Here is a 25,890-nt window from a genome sequence, read left to right on the forward strand (position 1 = left end):
CATTATTTAAACTGTAGAATCTATAAAGTGAAAAAAATATCTATAATATCAAATAAATTAGATAATCATAGATAAAATTTATTACTATTTAGATATTAATTTTACTAATTTTTTTTTTAAAAATTATTTACTTTTGAATACATTTTAAAATTATTTAATATAAAAAACTAAAACGCTATTTATTAATCAAACTAAATAATAGTAAATTTTGATAATATATGATTTATTTATTAATATAACTTATTTTGATTGTAAAAGTAATAATATTATATATAAATCATATACTTTACAAATTTTATTTAAAAATATCTACGGTTAAAAACATATATCTACAATCAATTTAATTAAAGCAAAAAAATCTTTGCAAGAAAATCAACAATAATAAAGTTGCAACTACAATCAACTAATCTACGACTCAAATTTTACAGCCACAGTCCAATGTCCCAAAGCTTTCCTTGTTGATAGTAAAATTTAAAAGGTTTAATAAAAACTGCCCTATAACCGCCAAAGTTCAACCAATCATCCCTAGAGTCCCAAAGAGTAGGGGTGGGCACTTTACCCGATATCCGAAGCCGCACTTGAACCCAATCCGAAAAAGCCGAACCGAAATACGAACCAAAGTACGTAGCAAAATATCCAAACGGGTATTGAATTAGGAGATATTGGATATCCGAACCCGAATGGATATCCGAAGATAACCGAACATATATAAAATTAACCTTATACTTCTAGTTTACATCTCTCATTTTATATAAAATATTTATATTGATACTACACATACTTTAAGTTCATATGATATACATACAATTACGGAGAAAATGATTTGCTATTCACTTAAAATGCATGTCAAACTTTTTATTTCAAAAATTAACAAAAAGTTACATCCAAAATTAAAAACAATAACCAAATTAATGTCTTTTTAGTTTGAAAAGGTTATGTCCAAATCTATTAACCATTTAATCTATTAAAAATAAAAAATTAGTTAAGTGAAAGTTATAAATTTAAATACAAGAAATTTGAGAAATGAAAATTTTAATATTTTTTTTTCAAAATCTAAATATCCGAACCCGATCCGAAATAACCGAATCCGAACTAAAAATACTCGAACCCGACCCGAAGTACAGAAAAAACCCGAACGGGATCTACACCTCTATATCGAAATACCTGAAAATCCGAAATACCCGATCCGAGCTCGAACGGGTACCCGAACGCCCACCCCTACCAAAGAGTTCATTTTTGATAATAGAAACTGTGGTGATTTTACATGTGATGATTGTTTCAATAGTTTCTAATTTTAGTTTTTGGTTTGTAGATTTTAGTTTTTGATTTTTAGATTTTGAATTTTGGTTTTCAGCTTTTGGTTTTTGGTTTCTAGATTTTGATTTAAGTTTTTGGTTTTGCTGTATTTTTATTTTATTTTTCAAAACTTAATTAATACATTACTTTAAAATAATACAATAAATAGCAATAAATATTTAGATTTTCAATTAAAATATATCAAAATATTGATATTATTATTTAAAATAAAATACAACAACATATTTTAATTATTATATTAAAAATTATATTATAGAAAATATATAAAATTACACAAAAATAAAATTATTTAAAAGTTTGAAAGTACTTAGAAATTTTTCTTATATAAATTATTATTTTTTTTTAAACTTGAATAGCAAAATTTTTCCTATATAAATATTATAAATTATACAAAAATAAAAATACTCAAAAGTTTGAAAATAATTATACATTTTTAAATTATTTATATTTTCTTAAAGATGAATGGCTATTTTATTTTTCAGGATTAATACAATATATTGTATGAATAAATTATACATATTATTTTTTTTCTAATTTTTAGTTATTTTTAATGCGACTAATAATTATTAAAAATATTCAATTATTTTATTTATAGAAATTAATAACTAATTTTAAAAATTAATTAATATTATTTATAAAATATATAAATTTATTTTAGAGATATGAAACACAAATAATTATTTCACATTACTATTCAAATGATATCTAAAGTACAAAAATTGTATGATAATTACATCTTTATGAAAATATTATTTATTAATTATTAGTTAATTAAAATGTAGTAGTTTCTTCAAAAAAAAAATCAAAATTCGTTTTTTTCATAAAAGCTAAAAAAAATTGGTTTTTAGTTTTTCTTTATAAATTGGTTATACTTTTGAAAAACTTGTTTTCCTAAATTTTAGTGAATCTATTTGTTGAAAAGCTTGATTGGCAAATGAAATGTTTTTACAAAAACAAAAACTAAAACTAAAAGATAAAACTTGATTGGAGAAAAAATGGTTTTTGAGAAAACAAAAACCAAAAACTAGTCTAAAAACCGAAAACAATCGACCTCACAATAAGATAAATATCAGGAGAGTTCACCATGTGTCACAAGGTAACACACCTCGTCTTCTACCCACGACGTCGACGGCTTCCACGACGACTGCTAAAATCAGTGCACTCTATCTCCCGCCAGTACCATTCATCTGCTTCGGACATCATGATACCAATCTCTTGTGAAAACTGGCCGTCATTATGCCGCATTTCACTATCACTACTACTTTTACCGGAAACATCTGATTCAATATTATCTTGCTGAATTTGAACCAAACTTGGAGCATAATTGAAAATAGGATGACGATGAAAACGTGCTCCTACAAAAGGGATTTCTGTGTAATATTCATCTTCCTCTCCAATAGTACATACCCCGCTCATGCTTCCCCCAAAACGTGAACGATGAATCACACAAGGCCACTTTCTTATCCCCGTCTATTAAAAGACTCGTGTAAACATCAAAACCATAGTCCACTGAGAAAGATTTGCTCCATGACAAATCTGCTTCACATGCAAGTATCAATTTTATTGGTTACCCATATCTCCATCTTTGATGAGCCGATGCTCCAATGTAACACTGAGAGTTCTTCTCTAACAACTCACAGAGCCATATACCTACAGTCCTGAGATGTGAGAGGAAAATACCAACGTTTAAATCTCTCTCTTGTAAAATCAAAACTGAGTAAGTAGCCTATGTTAATCCAGTAATTATTTCCATTCAAAGTCACACCCTCAGACTTGTTAAAGATGCAGTTCCGAGCATTAATAAATCTCCATGTATTAGAGTTAAAATCATAGATTTCAAATTCACCATCTTGGTCGTACTCGCCGCCTATATCGTACCAATCCAAAAACATCATAATTTTGTAGCAGCGGCAAGATTGGTTGTTTTCGTATCCTAAAGTAAACATAGCCTTTCGACGGAAACACCTGCGACCATCGTTGTGTTTGATCCACCTTGTTTCCCCTAAACAAGGGTTCCAAACCACGAGTTCAACCTCCGTGGTGGTGCATAACAACAAACCATCGCAGTGAATAACTGTCACTACAAGAAAACAGGGGGATTCTCATGGCCGAAATCGTCGGAAATTCGTCGGAATAGACCGATTCCGACGAATTTCTGACGAACCCGTCCGTCGGTATCGTTTCGTCGGAAAAAAAAATTCGTCGGAATTTCGTCAGAACTTCCGACGACTTTCTGACGAATACCGAGAAACGTCATTCTGACGAACTTCCGACGATATTACGATGCGGATACACGAGACCAGAGTTCATCGGAAAAACTACGTACCGACGGAGAACGTTCCTCGGACACTTCCGACGTAGAGTGTTCCTCGGTGCATTCCGACGAACCTCGTTCGTCGGAATTTACCGACGGACAACGGTCGTCGGTAAATTCCGACGGATATATGTCCGTCGGTATATTCCGACGACCACTGTCCGTCGGTATATACCCATTTTTTTTTCAAATTAATTTTGCATTTTTATATATTTTTTGATATTAATAAATTTAAAAAATCAGAAATTTAAAACTAATAATATTATAAAATTTAAATTCATAAAAACCGAAATAGGAAAAAAACATTCATAAAGTTTAAAATTCATACAAACCGAAATTAAAAAAAAACATTCCGAAAGTTTTAAAAAGCCGAAATAAACTAAGATGAACTCGAAGACATCAAACGATCTAGCTTCTGCATAATCTCGGTGTTGAACTTCTTCTGGGATGCCAACTCAGCAAGGATAGTGGCATTCTCCGAACGGATAGTGGCATTCTCGGAAAGGATAGTGGTGTTCTGCTCCTCCAATGCCCCAATCCGTTCATCTTTGTCATGTAGCTCCTCGAGAATCATGGGATCGGCATACGGAGCTTGTGAAGAAGATGTCGGATACGAAGAAGCACGACAGGCCAACCCAACTAAACGGCCTCCTTTCCTTTTAGGAACCGCCAACAAAAATATTTGAAGTAAGTAAATAGGGACAAGTAAGTAATCGACATTATTAAAAAAATATAATAATAAAAAAAATTACCTTTTCAACCATCTCATTTATTTGCAATAGAGACAGGTTGGTTGAAGCTCCCGTGGAGTCGCCGCATCAGAGAGAGGCTGAGATTGGGAAACTATTTCAGCTTCCACCAAATAAACTACACCTTTGATCACGGGGTCCTGAATTTGACCCGTCGTCTTGTTAGTGTGAGCCACCTTAATGAGTTGTAGACGATCAACGGGATTACCGTCATTTGCTTCGATCTAAAAAAACCGTCATTATTAGCCAAGAAATATATAAAATATTTATTTAAAAAATATAAAGATAAATAATAATAAAAAACTTACAAGTTCATCCTCCTTAGTAGACATAGAGCAAGCGCCGAGGTTGTGCACATACATACCTTTCCCGCCACGATCGCTCTTCCGGTTCCTGGAGTTCCTAGAAGACGTCTCTGCAGTTTCTTCCTTCTCCCAATGAGCTATCAACTGCTCCCACACCGACCCGTTGATGAACCGTGGCTTCTTGTTCTTCTGCCAAACTGTCTTCCACGAGTTTATCTGCTTTGTGTAAGAGTCCATGGCCTTTTCGTTGAATTTCTTACGGACTGTTTCCGTAAGATCGGAGTGCCAGTTGAACTCTTGCTACAAAAGAAACACAATTTAATAAGTAAATATATTTAAAAAAATGTTCAAACTTTAAAAAAATGAAGAGTTACTATACTGCGAACTGACGAAACCACAACTCTCGTTCGTCGGAAGGGATCACACTCCACTTTGGATATCCAAAACGGAGCATGGAGTACATCATCTGGTTGATGCTCCGGCTAATGCCATTTTTCGACATGGTGAACCTTTAAAAAAAATACAAGTTAGCAAGTTAATTAAAGAAAAAAATATAACGGTACAAATAAAAAAAATACTAACCAAGTGCTATGGCCTCGTCGTGGGTTGGTTTGGAGAAACGGGAGATGCTCTCGACCTGGTTGTTGAACCAATAGATGAACCCGCATGACCTCCGGATCCTGTTGAGCAGCAGCGTGAGGGGCAGCGTGAGGGGCTGAGGGAGCTGGAGCGGGAATATATGCGGGAACCGAGTCATGAGACGATCCCGATGCACGGGAACTGCTCACCGAACTACGTCGAAGACAGGCTGCGGTGCGGGCTTCATCCTCGGCCCTAAAAAAAAAAAATTAACCCATCAAACATATTTTCAAATCATTTCTATTTTTAATGTTTTCATTTATATATTTACAAAAGGTTTTATAAACGTTTTAAAAAAAACTATTAAATTTTATATATATATATATTATACAAAATTATAAAAAAATTATAAATATAGAAAAATGTTGTTAAAAATTTATAAATGAAGAAAAATGTTGTTAAATATTTATATTTTTTAAAAAAAAAAATGTTTTATTATACATAGTTTATTAGTGGAAACTTATAAAAAAATAAAAAATTTTAAAATTTTTATTATACATGATTTACATATATATATATATATATGTATACAAAATTATAAAAAATTTATAAATATAGAAAAATATTGTTAAATATTTTAAAAAAAATTTAAAAACGTTTTATTATATATATTTCACTTACTTGAAAAACGTTTTTAAAAAACGTTTTAAAAATAAAAAAAAAGTTTTAAAAAATCACAAAACGTTTTTAAAAATCAAAAAACGTTTTTAAAAATCACAAAACGTTTTAAAAAATCACAAAACGTTTTTAAAAATCAAAAAACGTTTTTAAAAATCAAAAAATGTTCCAAAAAAAACTAAAACAACAATCCAAACAACAATCCTAACTTATATATCGTAAACTATCCATTCAATCCTAAAATTTTCAATCAAACAACCTAAAATCCGAGATCAACTTCCAAAACCCTAAACAATTGATAAAAAAGAAGGTTTGGGATGATTCTTACATGATTTGGGGTTTGGGGAAGAGATATGAGGGTGAGGAGAGGATTCGCCGGTGAAGAGAGGTGGAGAAAGGCCGGAATCGCCGGAGAGGGGGAGAAATCGCCGGGTTGTGAGAGAGAGGCCGCGGAGAGGAGGAAGAAGGAAGAAGAAGGGTTTTTTTTATATCCGAGGATTCCGACGGACACGGGTTCGTCGGTATTCCGTCGGTAAAATTAAAATATACCAAATGCCGATTCGCGAAAATTTTCAAGCGGTTTGGTTCTCCCGGGCTAATTGAAATTCCGACGGAATGTGTCCGTCAGTATTTTCTGACAGACACATTCCGTCGGTATATTCCGACGGAATTCCGACGACTTAGTGTTTAGGGTGTTGATTTCAAGTTTCTAAATGCAAAATCCAAATCTTTGATAATATATATAGTATTTGCATAAAGATTTAACAATAAAAATGTTTTATAACACGATTTTACACAACAACATTTTTTGTAGTGTAAGCTTATATAAATATGATTGTATAAGTATATAATGTTAAGATGAGATGTTATGAAAACAATGATATGCATACATAAATATTTTAATGAGTTGTTATATTTGAACGGTTGCGATCTAATACTATACTAAACACTTATTATGTGTTATTTTCATAGTTTTGACATCTAAATTTATAGTTTTTTATGATTGAAACTTAATAGAAAAACATGTCGTCGGTATTTTCCGACGAAATACCGACGAACTTTCCAATTTTCAATGAAACCCGTTGTCGTCGCTATGTCGTCGGTATATCGCGAGGGATTTCCGACGGACCATAAAAAAAAAAAAAAAAAAAAAAAAAAAAAAAAAAACTAATCAGAATCTTCTGAATCTTCATCAAACTCCCCAACCTCGGCTTCCGGCTCTGAATGTACGACAGCATCATGTCCAAACACAGTCAAATTCTCAACGAGTTGAACATTTTCCAAATCTTCAACTGCCTGGGCGTTGCTGGTAGACTCTGGTTGCAATGGTTCATCATCATCAGAAGTTCCATCCACTCGTCCTATTGGGTTGATTTGCGTTACAGTAACCCATGGATCGTCTTTGTACGTCACCCGAGGGTAATTGATGTAGCACACCTATACATATCAATTATACAAGTATTAGTAAAATATATAACATTAATTAATTATATTGGTAAAAAATTATGAATAGCTTGACATACCTGATCAGCTTGCGAACCAAGTAATAGTGTTTTGTATGCACTTCTGGTGGAAAATAATTTTCAGCAAAGATTGCAGTTTCTTCATTGATCACCTGTGCCACTATAGATCCTTCCACTCTGCTTTGATTTTTGACCATCTTCTTCAGATGATGCATATAACGCTAAAAAATATACATCCATCTGTACTGCACAGGACCACCAAGTTCCAATTCTCTTGCGAGATGAATAGCAAGATGTTCCATTACATCAAAGAATGATGGAGGAAATATCTTCTCAAGGTTGCACATGCTGACTGGTGCGTTTGTCTTCAAATTATTAATACCCTCTTCAGTCACTACTCTGCTGCATAAGTCGCGGAAGAAAACACTAATCCCTACATAGATAAAAGACATAATTTTCGTAAGTATTAAGTTTTTATAAGCATAATTAATTGTTAAATATAAAAATAAATTAAATTGTAAAAATATAATATACCTGCAATTGCTTCATGAACATTACGTGGCAATAATGCTGAAAAAGCAAACGGAAGGAGGCGCTGCATAATTACATGACAATCATGACTCTTCAAGCCAGTAAACTTTCCTTCGCTTCTATCAATGCAGTTTCCCAAATTTGATGCATATCCGTCAGGAAATTTCACTTTATCTGTAAACCAATCAAAGAACTCTTCTTTTCTAGCACCATCTAGCCGATAAATGGGAAAAGGGGCCGTACCGTTCTCATCAACGTGAAGTTCAGAACGATCACAAATATCGACTAAATCCAACCTTGACTTCAAATTATCCTTCGTTTTACCTTGGATGTTAAGGACTGTGTTCATCAGATTATCGAAGAAGTTCTTCTCAATATGCATGACATCTAAATTATGCCGCAATAGATGACTCTCCCAATATGGCAGATCCCAGAAAATACTCTTTTTGTGCCAGTTATGTAGCTCTCCAACAGCATTGACTCGAATGTTTTCATGTCCACCTACATCTGGCGTCCTTTCTGCATCAAAATACCTAAACTGCTTCAACAAATCTTTCCCACTAACTTCCTCAGGTGGACCATCAAACACCTGCTTGTTCTTCGTAAACGAAGTCTTACTCCTGCGGTATGGATGATCAGGTGGTAGAAATCGTCTGTGACAGTCAAACCAACACGTTTTCCTTCCGTTCTTTAGTTGGAAAGCATCTGTGTCATCTTGACAATATGGACATGATAGCTTCCCATGTGTTGTCCATCCAGATAACATACCATATGCTGGAAAGTCACTTATTGTCCACATAAGTACTGCCCGCATCTGAAAGTTTTCTTTGCGCGAAACATCGTATGTCTCAAAACCATGCGCCCATAGTTGTTGCAACTCATATATTAGTGGTTGAAGAAACACATCTAGTGATCTTTTAGGATGATCTGGCCCGGGGACGAGAATTGAGAGAAACAAAAACTCTCGTCGCAAGCACAAGCTCGGCCGTAAGTTGTACGGTGTCACAATAACTGGCCATAGAGAATACTGCCTTCCATGCTTTCCAAATGGGCTGAAACCATCAGTAGATAATCCAAGATAAACATTTCTTCTCTCTTCCGCAAATTCTGGATATGTTGACTGGAAATGTTTCCAAGCCTTTGCATCTGAAGGATATCTAATCTCACCATTTGTGGAATGCTCTGCATGCCATCTCATTGCTTTTGCTGTGCGCTCACACTGATACAACCTCTTCAATCTTTCCGTCAAAGGCAAATACCACATTCTTTTGAATGGGATCAGAACTCTTCCCCTCGTCTCCTGATAACGAGGTTTCCCACAAAATTTGCATACATTCCGTGTCTCATCCGCTCTCCAGTAGATCATGCAGTTGTCAATACATACATCTATCACTTCATACGGTAGTTGAAGACCTGCAACAAGTTTCTGAACCTCGTAGTATGAAGCCGGTGCAAGGTTATCCTCAGGTAGAATACCTTTGACAAAATCAGTAATCGCATCCATACATTCTTCAGCCAAATTATAGTCTGTCTTAATACCCATTAATCTAGTTGCAGATGATAAGACTGAATGACCATCTCTACAATTTTGATACAAAGGTTGTTTTCCTGCATCCAACATGTCAAAAAATCTCCTAGACTCGGGGTTTGGTTCTTCCCCTCTATAATGATCATGTACCATCTGCTCAGTCCCTACACCATAATCTATATCCGTTCTAGATTCTTCTAACCTAATATCAGGCTGAGGTTCACTAACAGGCTGAGGTTCGCTAGTACTACCATATTCATAACCAGTTTCCCCATGAAGGTACCAAACTTTATAATTACGTGAAAACCTTTTCATATACAAATGAGTCCAAACATCAAATTCTTTTATAACCTTATTATTATTGCAAGAAGAGCAGGGACATCTTAACATACCACTTTTTGCATCCGGTTGCTGTTGAACAAGCCTCATGAATTCTCCAATCCCTTGAACGTATTCTTCCGTAAGCAAATTGGTGTTCGGATCCAAATGAGGTTTATCCATCCACGAACGATAATAAACTTCTGAAGACATGATTTTCACGGAATTGTTATGACTAAAGAGAACGAAGAGAGAATGAAGTGTGAATGAGTTGAATGAGGAGGGGTTGTATTTATAGGAAACTGCTTACGGACCTCCGACGACTTTCCGACGGAATACCGACGGATGTAAAGCAGTCTGTCGGTATTCCGTGGGAATTGTCCAATCTCAAACGGCTATACAACGGTCATATATATTTGTCGGCAACGGTCACATGGTTCGTCGGAATTCCGTCGGAAAATACCGACGGAATTCCGACGACTTTGCTGTTAATCGGAATGTCGTCGGAAATTCGTCGGAATGTACCGACGAACTTCCGACGACTACAACGGTTACATTTTTTATCGGAATGTCGTCGAAAAGTCGTCGGAAAATTCCGACGACCCATGTTTCGTTGGAATTCCGTCGGAAATGGCCGACAGAATTCCGACGACTTAATTTTTTTGGATTTGGTCGGATATTTGTCAGTTTTCCGTCACAAATTTCCGACGACCTTGGTGTCCGTCGGAACCTCCGTCGGAATTCTGTGTGTTTTCTTGTAGTGTGTTACTATATCGGCAACTTTTGAATTGTTATAATCCTTTAGACTAAGTGCATCGCTAAATTCAATAGATGGAGGAACAAAGTTCAGATCTACCCTCGTCAAATAAAGCCTACGTTCTTTCAACATAGGCTTTATTTATAATGGCTGGAACCCTAGATAGTATTTCATCTACTAACTCTGCGGGAAGATGAGACGTCATCATTGTTTCTCTTGTGGATTCGATCCCAAAAAAAGAAGAAGGGTTTTGTATCTCCCAAGGAAGACGAGGACAACTCAAGGGGAAGAGGGCTATCTGAGAAGAACACATGTCATCACTACGAGGATTTTTAAAATCTATAAAAAATTAGTTTGGTCCATCTAAACATATATTATACTTTTATTACATTAACTATTAAATTGATTAATAGTTACAAAAAGTATTATTCTTTAAATAAAAGTTACAGAATTACATAAGATTATTAACATATATATATATGACAATTAATGATTTTCAATAATAAAGATTTGATAACATTTTTTTTCAAATATGACTCAAAATTTGAAGTCAAACACAAAAAAATGACTCATGTTTTTATGAAATTTCCGTTTGCCATATTCACCCTAGAAGTTCGAGTTATTCACGAAAATGCAATTATTATTTTTTTCTTTTTTTCAAAAATGATTGTTTACACATTCATCATCATCTTCCTCATTTATTTACAACATTGCCATTGTCATCAAAATATCAACCACAATGAACAACCAATTTCAAGCTCTAAATGCACCTAAAATCAACATATACATCTTCATATCTTCATTTTTACACACATAAACCATTTCTATTTCATTTTATCTCTTATTTCATCAAAAAATTATAACTTTTTATTCCAAAAAATATAAGCTTATTAGAATTACTCAAGTGCATGATTCATGGTCAAGAATGAGTAAGTAACTTCCATTAAGAAGTTATGCATTCTTGTAAAAGTTAAACATGAATTTCACAGGATCTAAAAATGACATAATCAAATAAAAAATGTATTAATTAGGGGTAAAAATAAAATTTATTAATTTTCTTAATCTTTGTGAAAAACCTAGAACGACATATAAATGTAATGGATGGAGTAATATTTTGTATATTTTTTGTTTTCATAGTAAGTAATATTTTATATTAATTATTATTTCAACTTCAAAAAATAATTAAGTATAGTGAAATTAAAAACTAAAAGATCACTAGTCTAAGTTTTTCTAAAAACTAAAACTACAACAAAATCAAAAACCAAATATTCAAAATAAATATTTTATTAATTTTCAAACCAAAAACTTAAATCACCATTTGTGTTTTTCTAAAAGCTAAAATCTACTATAAAATCAAAAATTAAAAATTAAAATTCAAAATCCAAAATCCTAAATCCTAAAACTAAAACCCAAAAGCCAAAAACCAAAAGCTAAAATCTAAAAGTCATCCATACAAACATCACCTTAGTTTAGTCTGGTTTATGTTTTGCAAAGTTGAGATGTTGGTTGTTTATGGTTTTTGGTTTTAGTTTCTTCGAAAATCTGTTTTATGCCATTCAAGATTTTGACAAAGTAGTTTTCCTTAAAAATAGGGAATCCGGTTGTAGAAGCCTCTTTACTCCAGTGGTTTAACTAAGGGTTCATTAATGATTCTACACCAGCAGGTCCAGATTTCAATTCCCGGAGTAAACAATTATGCAGGCTACAGAGGAAAGACTTACAATGGATCTTCAACATGGTGCAAGTAAACCCGGTCAGGCGTGGATTTTCATAGGGTGGCTTTGGTGATGTAGTTAGACATAGATCTGCATAAGACATGTAGGATTTTCGGTTGTCGAATCGTCTATGTAATATTTCTCATATTTGTAATATCCTAATAAATCAGCGTTAAAAAAATAGGGAATCTGGTTTTTGAGTTTTTGATATTTTTTCAATAAGAAACCAAAATCAGTTTTTTTTTTGTGATGATTGTTTTAGAAGTTTTTAGTTTTAATTTTTGGTTTTAAAATTTTGGTTTAAATTTTAGATTTCTTTTATTTACATGTTTTTGTTTTATGATTTTCAGCTTTTGGTTTTGATTTTTGGTTTTGCTGTATTTTTTTTTTCAAAAAATAATTAGTACATTACTTTAAAATAACACAACAAAATATTTAGAATTCACCATTAAAATTTATAAAAATATTGTGATTATTGTGTAAAATAAAATACAGTAAATGTTTTCAAGTATTATATTTTTTATTAAAAGAATATATCATAGTCAAATAGAAATCATAAAAAGATATAAAAATTACATAAAAATAAAAATATTTAAAAATTTAAAACTACTAAGCAAAGTTTCTTATAAAAAATTAATTTTAATTCTTAGAATTTGAATAGAAATAGTTTTTCTTATATAATAAATTTTTTCTGCGTGTTTGTTAGTTATAAGATCTTGATTAGATGAAAAAGGTTTTTGAAAACAACTAATAATTATTAAAATATGTAACAATATATTTTACCATTCAATTTTGTCAAAATTTATATTTTTGACAAATAATATACTGGAGAATTTTCATGTTTACCACTTTTATGATATCATTATTCATTTTTACCACCACTGAACGGACATTTTCAAAAATATCTTCTTCATTAAGTGACAAAAGACTTTTATATCATTGTTCTCTATATATATAATAAGTAGGTATTTAAATAAACAAAAAGTAAAAAATAAATAATAATATTTTTTTATCTTTTCAAATTATAATTTTCAAACCCGAACTTTTTTATAAGAAAAGAAATTTTGTTTTCGAAATTTTTTTTTTCAAATTTTGTTTTTGTTTTTTTTTCAAAATTTCTTTTTGAAAATGGAAAATTATGTTTGAAACTATTTTAAATTTTTTTTTATATTTTTAAGTATTTATTCATATATTTATCAGAATCTTAAATTTCACATTTCAAAAACTCTACCCCAAAGCTAAAAGCGTTCTGTTGGAAAATAAGGTGCCCACCAAAGTTAAAACATTTCCTATGGCAATTGGTGACTAGATGCATAACAGTCAAGAAAAACCTGCAAGCAAGAGGGATACAAGGAGACATATGTTGTGCAAGATGTAGAGCCTATGAGGAATCAATAAACCACGTGTTTTTTGAATGTCCTCCATCACTTCAGATTTGGGCTCTCTCGGAGATACCATCAAATCCAGATATTTTCCCAACAACTTCTCTCTTCACAAACATGGATTTTCTCTTTCGGAGAGTTCTCCCTCAGATGGATGATCATCTGTTTGCATTGATACTATGGTACATTTAGAAAAAAAATGAATAATAAAGTCTTCAGTAACCTGGACATTGATCCCATGGAAACACTTAAGTTTGCAGAAACATAATCAACACTCTGGACTGAGGCACATATATTGAGCGAACAGATGAATGTAGAAAACGTAGAGTTTGTGACATTACCGTCAATTTTAAGAAGATGGTGTTTCACAGATGGTTCTGGAAAGAGAATGATACTTTTTCCGGACAAAGTTGGTTCAGTACTTTAGCAGGATTTGATGGTCTGATGGGAGCGAGGAATATTCGAGCTAGTCTCTCTCCTCTCCTTGCAGAGATGGAAGCACTACTCTGAGCAATGGAATGTATGAGAAACTTACGGCAGTTTCATGTCACGTTTGCAATGGATTGTTATCAATTGGTGAAGATGGCTTCGGAACCAGACGAATGACCAGCTTTTGCAAGTTATTTGAACGATTTAAAAATCCTGAAAGAAAGTTTCCTCCGATCAGAGATCATGTATGTACCAAAGACATAAAATACAAAGGCAAATAGCTTAGCATACAGTGTAAGGAAGCAACCGTCTTTCGTCGTTCACATGGATGCAGATCTCCAGATGTGGTTCACAGAGTGAGTATGAGTCTGTATAAGTTGATGACAAAAAAAAAATCTACCTCATCCTTCAACTCTAAACCCTAAAGATAGATTAGTTAACCCTAGGAGTATAAATATTTTTTACCCTTCATTAAAAGTTAGGATAAAAATGGTTAGTGTAAACATGAAAAGTGGTACTACAAATGTGGTATTTTTGATAATTTCCCTAATATACTTTACTAGAAAGATAAACTATAAATTTTGTTATGAATAATAAAAAATATTTATAAAATAAGAATACGTTCACTTTGGAACATATGCATTTAATCAATGTTGATACATGCTATATTAATATTAACCAAAAGCTAAGAAAAATAAGAAGCTACGTGCTGCTCTAAAATAATCATATAATCTGTAAATTATACAAAAATGAAAAATTAAAAAAAAGAAACCAGAAATTAAAAATTAAAAATCTAAATCTAAAAAAAAAGCTAAAAGCTAAAACCAAAATAAATTACATATTTTTAAATTGAATGGTTATTTTTAATACAGTATAAGGGAAATTTCATGTTTACCATTTTCAAGGTACCATTATTCATGTTTACCACCATCAAATGAACATTTTAAAAAATGCATTCTTTATTAAGTGTTAAAAGACTCTTATACTCTTGTTTTATATATTTATAAAACATAATTATTTAAATAAATAGTAAAAAATAATAATTTTTTTTTTATGTTTTCGAATTATACTTTTTCAAATTCGATTTTTTTTATAAATTTTTTTTGAATTTTTCTTTTTTTCTTTTTTCAAAATTTATTTTTGAAAATCAAAAATTATATTTACACTATTTTAAAAAATGTATATATATTTTAAGCATTTATTTATATATTTATTATAGAAGAGAAATTCCCTAGGATAGCCATTTTTAAGTTTTTGTCACAAAAATGACCCTCAATGAATAAAATGACCAAAATAAGTTTTATTAAAGGTAAAAATACATTTTTACCCTATGGATAACTAATCTAGACTTAGGGTTTAGAGTTAAGGAGTGGGGTTTTGGAGATAGGGTTTCAAATTTTTTTTTTTTTAAATATTAAAATTTTCAACATAAAAAGAGACTATTTTGATCATTTTATTTCTTGAGTGCTATTTTTGTGACAAAAACTTTAAAAGAGCTATTTGAGAGAATTGCCCTTATTAGAATCCTAAATTTCATATTCCGAAAACCCTACCCCACCTTTTAACTTTAAATCATAATTCTAGATTAGTTAACCATACGGGTATAAATTTCTTTTACCTTTCATTAAAAGTGAGGGTAAAAATGGTTAGTGTAAACATGAAAAGTAGTAATATGAATGTGGTATTTGTGACAATTTCCATACAGTATATTGTATTAATAAACATATTATGTTTTATTATTTTTAGTTATTTTTAATATGTCTAATAATTATTAAAATTATTAAATAATTTTATTCATATAAATTAATAACTAAATGTTTACAATTAATAATATTGTTATATTTCAGAGTTTAGGTATTGCTAATTAAAAAAAAAAGTAAATGTTAAAAATAATCATTGTGTTATGAACCAGATTGTGAATGGCTCATAACCAAGAGATTATGATTTGAAATATTTCCATTTATCCATGACGGTGTAATCTCCTATATAAGGAACCTCTATGTCATGAATAAAGATAGACTTTTCCAATATTTTTATAACACGTTATCAGCACGAAACTCTAAATCCCTAAGCAAATACCCAAATCGAAAAACCCTAAAACCCTAACCCTAGCTGGCGATCCGACGAACCCTAAACCTCGATCGCGTCTCTTGTTCCCGCATCTGTTCCAGCTCGCGTCCCCGGTCAGCATCAGTCCAAGGCGTTTCTGATCCTATCTCAGACGTTCGCGGCCCGAGAGCAGCTCCAGCACGCGACCTCTTCCTCGTTCGCAACAGCATCAGACAGCTCGCGTCCCGTTCGTGTCCAGCTTGCGGCTCAACTCCTTTGGTGGTCCGATTCAACAATCATCTAAGGTTACAAGGTAATTCAAAACCTAAGAACCCATAATCGAACATGGATTGATTGATAAAGAATGAAACCCTAAAACTTTAATCTTTATGAATCAAAACCATAGGGTAATAGATCAAAAATCCTAATTGAGTAAATCGAAGCTCTAAAAGTTCGATACCCCAAACCCTAAATCATGTTCCTACATGATTAAAACCCCAAATCGGTTTTTACAAGTTAAAATCCGATAAACCCTAACCTTATATCTATAAACCCTAAATAATATAAGTATCAAAATTAATTATACTATAATTATCAAATCACATATTAAAACCCTAATCGAATATTTTGAAATCAAAACTGTTTTCGGTTTTGATCATTGAGGTTTTAAATCTGATTGAATCTGATGCTATGTTGCAAGAATTGTTTTACCGTTAAATTGATAGATTTATTTTTCCATCTTGCTTGGTTAATTGTTCATCTGATTTCAAATTGTTTAAACCGACCAGCCTGTTAAAACATTGATTGAATTCGATAGGTTGCTAGCTTGCTTTGCTTATATAATCCGATAGGTTGATAGATTGATTGAGGTTTACTTGTTTAAAATCCGAATGATCTGATTGCATGATTCTTGAGGTTTAATATCATCTGCTAGGATTGATAGTTTTGTAATCTGATATGTTTTAAATAGAAACCCTAAATAATCCGTATAAAGGTTATATTGATTTGATTTGGATGTCTTTGAGAATTGAGAATCCGTATGCTAGGTTGATAGATTCATGATAAAATCTAATGTCTTGAGGTTTAAGATTGTATGCTAAGTTCGATTAAATTGATTGATCTGATTATATGTTTTTGAGGTTTGATAAATTCGGATACTAGATAAATTATTTACACATAGTTTATGCTAAATACCAATCAGCCTTGAAACTGATTCATTGAAATTCATGCATGAAATCTATATTCTAGTATTACTAAAATCAGCCTTGAAACTGATTGAGTGATTAATAAATCTTTTTACTAGTCTTGCTAAAATCCATTGATTGTTAAACCCTAATTGCATGATTAATTGAATCTGTTTTTGCTAATCCTGATAAACCATAATATTATGAGCACATAGAAATAGTATTGCTGAGACTTGCTAGAAATTGACTGATTGATTAAATGCATTTAAGATTGACAGTCTCATTGTCCTCACAAGATTGAAATCCGAATTGATTGTTCTTAAGAGTAAGGCCGCATGAAAATTATACCTAAATATTGAGTGATATATGATTTGAGATGTCGAAAATCAACCTGGATTTTGCTTCCCTAAATCTCTCTGGAAATAATTATTTACGGTGGGCATTGGATACAAAGATTATCCTAAAGTCAAAAAGACTTGGTGAATGTATCATAGAAGACAATAATGCCAATGAGAAAAATTGATACAAGGCAATATTAATTATTAGCCATCATCTTATTAAGAGTCTCAAAGATCAGTATCTGACTATAGAGAATTCTCTAGACCTTTGGACAAAGTTAAAAAAAAAATCGAGATATGATTACCAAAGAACGGTGTTATTACCAAATGGCCTATTTGATTGGAGGAATCCCAGAATCCAGGACTATAAGTCCGTGGATGTGTCTATTGCTAGCTGGGCAAAATAATGGATTACTGATGAGAAACAGTGAATTAAGACCTCCTGGATTAACCCCATTACCTGATACCAATAAGGCCGCAGAAGAAAAAAAAAGTAACCACTTCCAGAATGATAGACCACACGGTCATAGCCGTGGAGGGTGGAAAGGACATGGCCATGGCCACTATAACACATTTGTCCGTGGGAATCACTATGGCAGAGGCCGTGGGTATCAACCCAATTTGAGCCATGGTCAAGGCAGTGGCCGTGGTATATCCTTTAAACCAAGCTCGACCAAATCAGTGTGTCATAGATGTGGAATGGGAACCATTGTGCTAAGATATGAAGGACTCCCAAACATTTTTGTGACCTCTATCAAAGAGAGTTTGAAAGGAAAAAATCATGAGACCCAATTGGTCTATAAAGATGGTGAAAATAATTTTGAACATGATCAAGATGATCTTATGAAATATGAGACTTATGATTGCCTAAAAGAATCAAGTTGATAATCTGATTTCGACATCAAACTTGTGTGATTGATTTGTTTGTATGCTTTCTCTGATTTTTATCTCCTTGAATTTATTTCTATTACATTGTCTGCTTAGATTAAATAAATGAATAATTTTTCTATATGAGTACACTGAAAAACGCCAATATAAGTACTAAAGCAGGTATCGCCAGTCTGAAAGAAGACTATGGCTAGGCTAATATATTATTGCCTAAGGGTATGCATCTAGAAATCAGTGATGCCTTATATTCACCCAGCTCTAAGAGCAAGTGCAGCCTATTGAGTTTTAAGGATATAAGAATGAATGGTTTCCATATTGAAACAATGGGCGAAGGAAACAAAGAGTTCATTCAGATATATGTAAAAAATCGCCCAAGGCCATAATAAGTCCTAAAGACTATACATGCATTCTCTACTGACTTAGACTATGCATAGATCAGTATGATAGAGGCTAAAAACCTGCGAAAATATACACTTTATGGCACAGCCGGATTGGACATCCTGATCCAAACATGATGCAAAAATTGATATTCAAAAGGCACACATTAAAAGATAAGAAGAGTTATCCCAAAGAATCTCACGTGTGTAGCATGTACACAAGGGAAACTCATTAGGCCATCACCAGTAAAACGGCTACGAGCCCCTTTTTCATAATAAAGACTATATGTCTAGATAATACTGGTGAATACATGTCACAAGCGTTTAAATGATTATGGTATGTCCATGAGGGGTAAGTGTGGACAATTCTGTGATACATGTCCATACCAAGAACGGATAGACCATAACTTATGAGGTCAAAACTCCCATTCACAGCTTGGGCCACACGAAATTTACATGCACCTAAGTTAATGCGCATCAGGCCATTTAGTGAGCATAGATATCCCCTATCACAATTATTAACGGGTCAAGAACCAGACATACCCCATCATAAGACATTTGGATGTGATGTCTATGTACTAATTGCTCCACCACAGAGAACTAAAATGGGACCTCAAAAGGAGGATGGGGATATATGTTGGATATAATTCTCCTACAATAATAAAGTACTTTGAGCCAACTATGGGTGATTATATTTGAGGCCAGGTACACATATTATTTTAAGACCAGGAGGAGAAAAAAAAATAAAACTGGTAAAAGAATGGTAACAGAAATATAATGGAATCAACCATCAATGTCATGGCAAGATCCTCGGACTAAAGAATGTGAAATAGACGTCCAAAGATTATACATTTACAAAGCTAGCTAATCAAATGCCAGACACATTTGCTGACCCGAAAAAGAATGACTAAGTCATATATAAACCAGCTTGTAAAGCACCAACGAATTTGATGTCCAAGAAGAGACACAGTCAAGTTGCTACAAAGTCTAGACAACGTATGAAACGTGGTAGACCAATAGGTTCCAAAAGATAAGAATCCTCGGAAACAAAAGAAATGTGCAGAGAATGATAATCAAAATCCAAATCCGAGGTTACTAAGGAAACCATCCCAGACATGGAGATAAGGCCGGCCGGCTCTAAGGTACAGGTACCAAACAATGTAGCTTGGGACGCCAAGCTACAAAGTATTAAAGGTCCTGATAATAATGAATCTCAATCGATTATATCATGTCTGGAACATAATGGAACCAATAAAGAATGTCGACATAAGATGATTTATTTGCATACAAGGTAGCACTTGAATTTATGAATATAATCGAGGATCATGAACCCACGTCAATATAAGAGTGCACACTCGTAGAACAGATTGGATTGAATAGAAACGTGGGGTTAAATAGTTTAAGGAAGAAAGACGTATTTGGTCATATGATTAAGACGCCATATGATGTTAAAACCAGTGAATATAAATGGGTCTTGTGAGGAATATAAATCGTGAGATACAAAGCTGATGTTGCACAAGGATTCTCACAAAGACCAGTAATAGATTATGAGGAAACATACTCCCATGTGGTGGATGCAACTACTTTTAGATTTCTCATAAGTCTGGCTATATAGGAGAGAAAATTAGACTTGCAGCAAGTTGATGTAGTAACTGCATATTTATATGGTCCACTGGATAATGAAAGTACTAGAGGGTATTGAGCTGAAAGTACAACAAGTTCTCGAGAACAATATTTATAATCATCAAAGTATATGATCTGAATATCCTAGGAACCTCTGGATACAATTTCTCAAACAGTTGAATATCTCAAGAAAGAGTTTGAGATGAAAGATCTTGGAAAACAAAGTTTTGTTTGGGATTACAGCTCGAGTACATTAACAATAAAATCCTTGTGCATCAAATAGTATATACAGAAAAAAGGTACTCAAGAGATTTAATATGGACCAGTCTCACCGATTATCTAGTACATGGGTGTGAGATCACTTGTTTTGGACACTGATTCATTCAGTCCAAAGGTGGACGATAAAGAAGTCCATTTAGTCCTGAGATGGACGATGCAGAAGTCTTGTTTTAAACACTGATCTGATTGGTCCATAAGAAGGACGATGAAGAAGCCTTTGATTTTGGTTTATTTTATACTAACCAGCCCAAAGAGAGGTTATTTGGTTTTGTTGATTTGTTTTCAGACAGGTTATGTTTTACACATGGTGGTACACGCATTTCACAGCAACATCATCCAAGATTTCGTGTGTGTGTATTTGAGGTCGATGACTCAATATGTTCGATTAGATTGTGGCATGGCCGATGGTAAAGAAGAACCAACTATCATGTTCGAGGACGAAACATATTCTGCCCAAGATCTTCATCACCCACATATTGCAGAAAATTGGAGAGGTCCAAGGGACCTACAGTAATGTCCAAATCAGGGGGAGTAATGTGTGTTGTACTCTTTTTCCTTCACCATGGTTTTGTCCCAATTGAGTTTTTCTGGTAAGGTTTTAATGATGCAACATTAAAGCACATTACAAGCTCTAAATGGTTATGGCATCCAAAAGGGAGTGTTATGAACCAGATTGTGAATGACTCATAACCAAGATATTATGATTTGTAATTTTTCCATTTATCTATGACGGTGTAATCTCTTATATACGGAACCTTTATGTCATGAATAAAAATAGATTTTTCCATTACTTTTATAACACATTGTCAATTCAATAAAAGTCAAATTAATAAAACTCAAACGAAGTTAGCTAAGTTTGATTTGTGCATGATACAATTTAGTTCGGTTTGTGAACCTCTGCAAAAATAATAACTTACCATTTTCTTTCTAAACTATAGTTGTCTAAATGATTTTCAATTTTCCAGATATATGTTTTGAAGTGTGAGATTATCGAAAGATAAAACAACACAACATGCTCTTGTCTTGAAACAGCAGCATAAAAGAAGATAAAAAGTAATAGCAAAGATTTTAGGTATAGGGCATTGCTTGATGATGGCTAGTCTTCTTCTTGAGTTTCCTCTGCTTAAGCTTCACTTTAACATTAACACCATTATCAATAATAGTTTGAAGAACAACCTGAAGCTTACCTTCCACTTTATCTCCTTTCCTAGGCGTATATATAACGTCATGTATGTCATCTTCCAAACTTCTCTGAGCAAGAACTGTCCCAACCGCAGCGCAAGCCACTGCGTTCCTAGTCGAACCAAGATCGAACTTCATGTCTTTTGAAATGGAATGAGCCACAGTAACAACTTTACTAGTCACCCTGTGAATCACACATGCTCGAACCGAGGCCTTTGAGATGTAAATGTCTAAGCAAAAGGGGTAGTGATAAGGCGCAGTGAGCTGGTTAAACGTAAGCGTTCGCTCTCTCTTCTTCGCAGCTGCATTAACATGATCCGTTTCACCAGTGATGGTGTTGATCCTTGGCGCATCTCTCTTCTTGTATTCCTCGCGAACTTCTTGATTACTCTTTGCTGCCTCCTTCTTCATCTGTGTTTCTTCTTGGTTGTTCTTGGTTTTCTGGTGATGGTTCTTGCGGTGGAAGTCATAGTTGTATTCCTCGAACTCTTTTGACCCTCGATCAAGCTTGTAGAAAAGATCACCGCGGATTCTCATATTGTCGATTTCATCGTGATCAAGATCAGACACGACGGTTTCTCCTCCTTGTGTAGTAAAGCAAGAGTTTTTTGCAGACTCTGCTTGAAACTCTCTCCAGGCTTGAGATATAGATGATGAGACATCCCAAGCAGCATCATCCACAGTTTCTATAGAACAACCACTCAAACCTGAATCCTTTCCAGTTTCGCTGCTGGAAAATCTTGACGACAAAGGATGTGATGCTACTCGAAAATGGGAGGCGAGATTCGGCAAACGGAGAAAGCTTCCTTTGAGAATCGTCAAAGCCATTGTAAGTAACAGAGATCAATTCTGAACGTAGAGAGGCAAGGCTTCACAGAGACAAATTGTCGAACAGGTGGTGTGCAAGGGCAAAGCGTCGAACACGTGGTGTGCACGGTTAGGTTGGGAAAGAGATTACCTCAAACCGCTTATAAGACTGATCGGTCCTGCTGCTTTGTAGAGTATTAACAAAGAGATTCAAAGCAAAGATTTTTCTAACGAACCAGTGTGGTTTCGACGTGAAGAACCCTACTTTAGATATCTGTCTGAATCAAAAACCGAATATAAAGAGGGCTTGTGACAAAGAGAAGTTGTCATATATAATTAACAGAAAGATAAAAGATAGTTGACAGAATATTAGGGCATTACAAAAGCTTATGAGAAGAAACAGAGACGATGTTTTTAACACACAACAGAAGATAGCTAACTTACTAAAACGAGTTAGGCTTCGAAAATATTACAGACCAAACGACAACGTAGACAGACAAAGATGCAGATACAGAGTAGTTGTCACAGTATCAGTGGTTGTTGGTTATTACCATTCTTCCTTCTTGATTTGTCATCATCACACACACTCTAAATTCAGTAGTAAGCTTGCTGATGGTGGGCGTGTTGGTGGTGCTGCTGAGGGTAGTGCGGGTGGTAAACCGGAGGAGCTGGAGCAGGAGCAGGGACAGGACCGTTGCAATAACCGTTGTAAGCTGGGTAACCGATAGGTGAGGCTTGGTATGAGGCGGGGATAAGCTCAGGGGAGTATGGATAAGGTGGGCTCCTGTTGCTGTAGACAGTAGTAGGTGGTGATGGGTAAGCCGCTGCGGGTGAAGCGTACTGAGGGGAGTGAGACGGTGATCTGATGAACGGGAAGGAAGAGACGTACGCGTTTGTGATACGCCCGGCTTTCGCTGGTGGCATTGGACCGTTGTAGCTGGCTCTGGTTCTCTTGTTTGCCGGTACAGCTGCTGGTTTTCTCTTCTCGGTTTTGGTCTTCTCTAGCTGTTCCAACCGCTTCTTGAGGTTCTCCGGAGGGAACTCTTCCTCGAGTTTGTACTCTTCTATGCATTTCAAGACTGCCTTAAGAGCTGATTGCTCCTTGCGCGCCACGAGATGCTAACATGACAAAAATATTAAATTTAAACTTGCGAATAAAAGATGTTTGAGGTGTGAGATAAATGAGTAGATTACCGAAGCTCGGCCAGTATTACTGGAGTCTTCCGCGACTGTCTTCTTTGCGTCCCTCAGATAGGCTTTGAGCAAAGGAACGGGAGGGAACTTATCCACAAGGCCAACTTCATAAGTAAAATGAACTGCATCAAGCTGTTGTCCTCTGCTGATCAACTCTTCAATCATGTCTGTGCAAGCATAACAACTCAAAGACATGATTCATAAATTAAAAAGACTTGAACTTCACACATCTTATGATCAGTTCTAATCTGCCTATGTCACTAAAGTCTCAAACTTTGCCCACAAGTTATGCAATATAATATCATGAGAAAGATGCAAGCTTAGGCTTACCAGGCATTTGATCACCCAAACCAACTAAAACAGCAAGCTTTGGCATCTGTTTGCGCCAAGCGGATCCAACGACAAGCTTTCTGTACAGACCGAGATCTTCACTTTTAACAATCCCAAACGTCACAAGATGCTGAAGAAACGTATGGACATCAGGAGTCTTGACATTCTCCACCCTTCCTCTCTCCTCCAAGCTCGCCTTCCACGTCTCAGCAATCTCCTTAGCTTTCTCCTTAACGCTCGGAGTAACAAGCAGCCTCGTCTTCCCAATCACTGGATCCACCATCACAGGTGCTAAGCTCTCAAGAATCACCACACAAGCCCATCCGAAATCGTTAGTCATCTTCTCTCCCGAGCCTCTCTTATCCACCGGGAAAACCTCAGATATCGCCTCAAGCACCAACATCGCCGGATCCACACAATCAACCAACGCAGCCGGAATCTGAGACCGGAGCCCCTCAAGCTCCTTCTTCCTCGCCGTCACGAAACTCCAGAACCCCCTCGCGTCCATCTTCAAACAGAGAGACTTCAAAGCCGAGAGAAGCCCTTCCTCGTCGTCAACCTCGCCGCCGCCGTTATCTCCTCCGTCTCTAGCTTTCTCAAGCGACTCCAGAGCAGCTCTAGCTCTCTCCCCGACTTTCCCCGCGACGATCTCCACGCTCCGCTCGATCGTAGCCTCCCTGCGCTTAAGCGACTCGAGGGAGCTCTGAGTCTGGCTATCTAGGGCTCCGATCATCTCCTTCAACGCCTCCGATTTCTTCATCAGGTTCTCCTCCAGCGTCGTGAAGTGATCGGAGAGCTCTTTCCACAGAAGCGTGCAGCTCGTCATCAGCGACGTCTGCTTCTGAAACTCCTCGAAACTCGGCTGAGCTAACTCGGTCAGCTCGCCTGGATCGGAGACCGACCCCATCGTCGGTGTGTTGAAATCGGAAAGCTAGCGAACTTCAAACTCAATCGAGAGAAACAACAGTGGATAGAGAGAGAGAGAGAGAGAGAGATGGTGACGAAAGTGTTTTTTGGAGTGAGATTGCAGAAAACCCTAGAAATGGCAAAAAGTTATCCATGACGTGGACAAGTCACAGGAGCGACACGTCTCCGCTCCGTCTAGATTGCGCAGGTTATGATGAATATGGTGTGCTATTGTGAACGGTAGATGCGTAGCTTTGGGTGATGATGACGTGTGATAAGGGCGTGTTTGGGGTGGTGGTAATAAGTATCCTAAGCTTCGCTTTATCGTATAGATCGCTTAAAGAAACCAAAATTAAAGGTGAAAGAGATACGTGGGCCATCCCCACTGACCACCACATGCGTTGAGTCAGAAACCAGTGAAGCATTGCCGGTTAAAATTCTAATAGACTATAAAGTATAGGAACAAAGATATATTGTTTATATAAATTTAAATTTTCCGTAGTATAATGTAAGAAGAACACATGTGTTTATGAAGATGATCTTTCAAAGGCTGTAATGAATCAGTCACGCGTGATAATAATACTTGGACCGAATATTTATGTCTTCAAAAACGTGATAATTAAGCAAGCCACAAAGAGAGACTCACTAGTCATTACATATTTTTTATG

The 25,890-nt window shown here is 34.7% G+C and overlaps 2 protein-coding genes and 1 pseudogene across 2 annotated transcripts; all 3 read right to left on the reverse strand.

Annotated features, from left to right (window-relative positions):
* Nucleotides 1-2,413: 2,413 nt before the first annotated feature.
* Nucleotides 2,414-10,671, reverse strand: LOC111211445 (annotated as a pseudogene).
* An 11,018-nt stretch (nucleotides 10,672-21,689) lies between these two features.
* Nucleotides 21,690-22,927, reverse strand: BNAA01G24680D. Its single transcript, XM_013896152.3, has one exon. The coding sequence runs from the start codon at nucleotides 22,811-22,813 to the stop codon at nucleotides 21,872-21,874; it is 942 nt and encodes a 313-aa protein (XP_013751606.3). The 5' UTR covers nucleotides 22,814-22,927; the 3' UTR covers nucleotides 21,690-21,871.
* A 175-nt stretch (nucleotides 22,928-23,102) lies between these two features.
* Nucleotides 23,103-25,516, reverse strand: LOC106453944 (FRIGIDA-like protein 4a). Its single transcript, XM_013896135.3, has 3 exons — nucleotides 24,317-25,516; nucleotides 23,987-24,153; nucleotides 23,103-23,911 (listed from the first exon to the last, which is right to left on the reverse strand). Exons 1-3 carry the CDS (start codon nucleotides 25,221-25,223, stop codon nucleotides 23,387-23,389), a joined length of 1,599 nt encoding a protein of 532 aa, XP_013751589.3. The 5' UTR covers nucleotides 25,224-25,516; the 3' UTR covers nucleotides 23,103-23,386.
* Nucleotides 25,517-25,890: the final 374 nt, after the last annotated feature.

This window comes from Brassica napus, chromosome C1 (genome assembly GCF_020379485.1).
Source record: "Brassica napus cultivar Da-Ae chromosome C1, Da-Ae, whole genome shotgun sequence".
NCBI lineage: Eukaryota > Viridiplantae > Streptophyta > Magnoliopsida > Brassicales > Brassicaceae > Brassica > Brassica napus.

Excerpts from the sequence above, each read along its gene's own strand:
- LOC106453944 (XM_013896135.3), bottom strand. The coding sequence starts at position 25,223 with ATGGGGTCGGTCTCCGATCCAGGCGAGCTGACCGAGTTAGCTCAGCCG. Across the intron at positions 24,154-24,316 it reads TTTGGGTGATCAAATGCCTG|ACATGATTGAAGAGTTGATC; the intron begins GTAAGCCTAAGC and ends ATGCTTGCACAG. Across the intron at positions 23,912-23,986 it reads GTAATACTGGCCGAGCTTCG|CATCTCGTGGCGCGCAAGGA; the intron begins GTAATCTACTCA and ends TTGTCATGTTAG.
- BNAA01G24680D (XM_013896152.3), bottom strand. The coding sequence starts at position 22,813 with ATGGCTTTGACGATTCTCAAAGGAAGCTTTCTCCGTTTGCCGAATCTC.